The following is a 5,070-nucleotide window of genomic DNA, read 5'->3' on the forward strand; positions in this document are numbered from 1 at the left end:
AGTTCCAACCCGTATTTTACGCGAGCGCGGGTTTTTTACGTCACCGCGCGTTTCCAGCCAGACCATGCGGTGACGTAAAAAACGCGCGCTCGCGTAAAATACGGGTTGGAACTGCGCGTTATTGTACGGATGATTATTGGCCCAATCGGCTTGCCATATCCCAAAGAGGGGTGCGCGCGCCCCCCGCGCCCCCGCCTGAATCCGTGCCTGATGTTGGTGCATCAGAAGATCCCTCCAAAGTGTTATACTCATCTGTTCATTTGGTCTAAGCATTTTACCGAAGACAGCTTTTAAAATCCTGGACAGTACAAAGCAGGATTTGCCAAACTTCTTTTACTGAAACGAGGGGCTGTTACGACCGTAAGAATGAAGTCTTGGCTGCTGGGCCATGAGCCGCCCATTCTCAGCCGGAGGAGGGGGGCTGGGGGCTGTTAAGGCAGGCGGGGGGAGGAAGCACAGGGCCACCGCTGTCAAGACTACCGGGTCGGGTTCGGTCGCTCCATCCCCTGATCAAGTTTTGTATCGATTTGAGATAAAGACCAGAGAGTATGACGTTGTGATACTCCAGACGGGATGTGACCAAATGTTGAACTAGGACAGCAGTGCAGTCGGGAGGATGAACACAGCAGGCAGATTAGGTGATTGATGTGGGGCTGGAACAATACGATCTTTGAAAGTACCACGTTAGAAACACCGCCATTAATTTTATTACGTTACTTCTGTTATTTAATCCATTGAAAACAACAACACCGACAAAAACCAGGACAGATGGCTCTGCTTATAGGAGTTCAAATTTGAAACTTTGAATGTGAATCATTGCAGATCATCTATCATTTGAATCCTTATCTTTACACCCATGTAAAGATGACAGGAATGAGCAATAAATACAATAGTAAGAGCAAAAATAGCAGCAAAAAGGCACCAAGTGTAAACTTCCTGAGCTGGAAACATGCACAAACACAATGATTTTGATACAATACATTCATACGTCTGAACTGCACTGTCTGTGGTCTGTCTTTTCCTCCTGCAGCTTTTGGTAACGCTAAAACTATCCGTAATGACAACTCGTCTCGTTTTGGAAAGTACATCGATATCCACTTCAACAAGAGGGGAGCTATAGAGGGAGCAAAGATAGAGCAATACCTGCTGGAGAAATCCAGAGTGTGTCGACAGGTATGGCTGCAGCGTTTCAGCTGCACTTTATCCTGCGAGCAGTAAGATCTAAACGGTAAAGAGCTTAAACTAACCATGTTACTATTTTAAATATTATGCCTGTTTTTTATTTCTGTACTGCAGGCTTATGATGAGAGAAACTACCATATCTTCTACTGCATGCTGAAGGGTATGACTGTTGATGAGAAGAAGAAACTGGGACTGAGCAAAGCCACCGACTACAACTACCTGACTATAGTGAGCATCACCTTACTGCTTAGATTTTAGTAATCTATGTAAAACTAACTTTTGTTTCTAACCGCCCTGTTTCTCTTTTAACCCATTGCTCCTACTGTACTTCCGCCGCAGGGGAAGTGTACAGTTTGTGATGGCCGAGACGACTTGAAAGAGTACTCCAATATTCGCTCTGCAATGAAGGTACTGGTGACCGGAAGTCTGTAAATTAAAACTAATCAAAACTAATTGTTCTTATTGATGCATTTTTACAAATGTTTGTATCTTTATTTAGGTGTTGATGTTCACAGAAAAGGAGAACTGGGAGATTACCAAACTACTGGCTGCAATATTACATATGGGAAACCTACGATATGAAGGTAAAAATAGTCTCTGGGAGAATTTAGACACTGTGCAGCATTTTTTAATGCATACATTATACCTAGTTTGCTTATGTGTCTTCCTAATTTGTTCCCTGTAACCAGTAGTCGATTTGTAGGGGGATGATGGATTTTTTTTTTTTTTTTTTTGGAAACACACATAGCCTAATTAATATAGTCTATTAACCTAAAGCAATATGCATGTTATAGTTGTTACATGTCCGGTATGTCGGTTATTGACCTTGACCAAGGCACCTTACAGTAGAACTGTAGTAAGTCCCTGGACATCCATGGCTATCACTGCCCATATATAGTTAGGGACTAATTTCCCACTGGGATCAGCTTCAGAGTAATGGTAGGCCACTTCTTTGATTTTACTTTGGAAAATCTTTTGGCAATGAATCTATTAAGATTTGGAACAAAAGCAATGCTTTTGTTTCAAATCCCCTCTCAACTTGAGTATTGCCTGTAAGCTAATTTGGATATTAAGACCCTGTTGTTTTAGTCTCTCTTAGAAACGTAAAAACTTTTGCTCATGAAAGATAGAAGAGTTTGCAAAACCATGGGTTTTGTCCAGAACAGGTTGTGAAAATTTACTGACCACTACCAATCGGAAAGAAATTAAAAATTGATCAACCTGAGTTTGTATAAGTTTGTAGGTTTTCAAATATATCTAGATAAAAGATTTCTTAAGCCCTATTTGAACAGGATTAATTTTACCTAAATACATTTTGTAATAAATAGATTACCAACATCAGCATGGGATAACAGAAACCTGAGATTTTTCTGATATTTAAATACATCCCTTGGATATGATGTTAATGCGCTGCAAATTGTGTAACAGCTCGCTGTGTTTGAGATGTTAACTTTAGTCATATAGTTTATACTCCTTTAATCAACTCTGAGCAACAGTTTGTGAGTTAATGTTAAAACTGCTTTGCAAACTATGGCTCCAGGTCAGAACTTTTACTTTCACCACTAACCAGCCGTATACAGAAGGTTACAAACAGAAAAAGTTGCTCTTCTATCTGAAGATATTTCTTCTCTTCTGCCTTTTTTTTTATTGTAATCCTGTATACTGTGGACCGATAAAGTTTTGGTGGTCTGGGCCCCAAAAGATTTTCTCTGCATTCCAATGCTGCCTCTATTCTCCATCAATAGACTATAAAATGCTCCCAGGAAACAAAAACAGCCTAATCACATATTTTATTCCTCCCACTTCTGCCCATATCACAGAGATGCCTGTTCACATTGGATTAGTATTATCACAGGCTGTCATTTTTACTTTACAAATTACTGACACAGCACATTCCCATTGGATTAAAAACACAGACAATCTCTGTGATTATCACAAATGGTATGTGGCTCCTAGGTAAAACTAGTCGAATAGGGCTTTATAATAAAGACCTACTAGACCTGAATAAAAAAAAGAGATAATCTTTTTGTCATGGTTTTGACATATTTGGCCCACATGCAGATCAAACTCAGGAGGAAAAGAGCAGTGTAAGGCGTTAATTATAACACAGTTTTACAGGGGGGAATGTGTGGATAAACAACGACGAAGGAGCACCAGAAAGAGATGCAAGACCGGGGCTTGTTCGATCTGCGGACGAGAGGGGATTAGACAGTGCTTGGTGAAAGGAAGGTGCGAGATGAGAGGGGAGCACAGAAACCTAGCCGGGGGGAGAGGAGCAGAGCGACGGACTCAGTGGGTGACTCCCAGTGATGGCAGCAGGTGACTGGTGGGTGGGCATGTGGTGTTCAAGCGGAGTCCGAGCAGTGGGCAGTGGTGGGAGCAGTGTAGCCGGAGAAACCGGGGGGTGATCCAGTGAGTTCCTCAGCTCGGCTTGGTAACACCGGGGAGCCTCGGAGTGGGATCCGAGTAGAGAGCGGGAGGAGACTTGACCAGGGATGCCTTGGGTTCGAGGGAGCGCCCAGGAACGGGACCTGAAGCATTGACAGCAAGGGAGGTTGACTTGGGAAATCAGAGCACGAGGGAGCGCTTGGAGTGAGATCCAGAGCGTGAGGTAACCTGAGAGAGACAGTAGACAAGGATTACGTAGGGAACAAGAGAGCTGTCAGTAGACAGTGGCCAACTGAGNAGTCCCTGGACATCCATGGCTATCACTGCCCATATATAGTTAGGGACTAATTTCCCACTGGGATCAGCTTCAGAGTCATGGTAGGCCACTTCTTTGATTTTACTTTGGAAAATCTTTTGACAATGAATCTATTAAGATTTGGAACAAAACCTCACAAAACTTTGCAAATTAATATCTGAATCATTTTTATTGAAATTCAGTTAATTAAATTGAAACGGCTGTAATAATTTTCAAAATCTGAAAAAAAACTGCTAACAAATTCATTGAAGTTATCCTGAAAATGAAATAAGCCTATATAAAATCTAATAATTTTACTCACCGTTCAAATATTAATTTAAAGTATTTATTCTATAAAATAGACTGTTTATCAGAAAATCAGTATTGCTTCTATTGGCTGATTTAAAGTAAATTGCTTAATTAAAATGTGTTTTTCAAACCTTCGATTCTCTTCTCCGGGTTTCCTCCACTGCTCTCGGCCACAGCTCCACTTGTCTCACCAGCATGGTCTAGATTCTGGCTGTCACCAAGCAAAACAAAATAATTTTGTGTTTAGTCCACAACCAAAATGCAGATTTTGAATATTCAGCAATGCCTGTACACTCTAGACTAATTCTCTTGTGTCTTGACAACTTTAAGACAGAAAAATGTTTGCGCTTTAAACTAGTTTACCTAGTTTTGCATGCTATGTCCAGAGATTAGGACTTCTACATATACGGTGACACAATGGTAAGCTTATAAAAGGTAATGTCTTCTGATTCCTGACTAAAATGAAACATTCATTTTTGCCTTCTTAAAAATGAAGTCCCTCAAATCGCGTTGTCCTTGCTGTTCAGAACACCGTCACGTGCTCCGCTGGTTGCACCACTGAGGTCGAAAATGAAACTGCATGTGCCCTCTGGGCCACCGTAATTTCGTCAGACCACTCGTAAGCACACAGCCTGCCAAATATTGAAAGGGCAATGTTATTGCCATTACTGTTAATATACAATACAAATATACATATTCAGTAATAAAATGTCACAGGGAATGGTATGGGGGGATGATCATTTAAGAAGGGGGAGGATTTTTAGGATTTTTTTAAGAAGGGGGATGCCATACCCTCAACTCGAGTATTGCCTGTAAGCTAATTTGGATATTAAGACCCTGTTGTTTTAGTCTCTCTTAGAAACGTAAAAACTTTTGCTCATGAAAGATAGAAGAGT

At 41.2% G+C, this 5,070-nt stretch overlaps 1 protein-coding gene across 1 annotated transcript in view; it reads left to right on the forward strand.

Moving 5' to 3' along the window:
- The window catches only part of myo7a (myosin VIIA), a 72,846-nt gene that overhangs the window by 28,969 nt on the left and 38,807 nt on the right, over nt 1–5,070 (forward strand). Inside the window, exons 8-11 of the mRNA XM_015385689.1 lie at nt 1,031–1,173; nt 1,297–1,410; nt 1,522–1,590; nt 1,682–1,766. Coding sequence (XP_015241175.1) covers nt 1,031–1,173; nt 1,297–1,410; nt 1,522–1,590; nt 1,682–1,766 — 411 coding nt within the window. The remainder of the gene's footprint in view (nt 1–1,030; nt 1,174–1,296; nt 1,411–1,521; nt 1,591–1,681; nt 1,767–5,070) is intronic.

The sequence above is a fragment of the Cyprinodon variegatus genome, unplaced genomic scaffold, assembly GCF_000732505.1.
Source record: "Cyprinodon variegatus isolate N-32 unplaced genomic scaffold, C_variegatus-1.0 Scaffold345, whole genome shotgun sequence".
Lineage (NCBI taxonomy): Eukaryota > Metazoa > Chordata > Actinopteri > Cyprinodontiformes > Cyprinodontidae > Cyprinodon > Cyprinodon variegatus.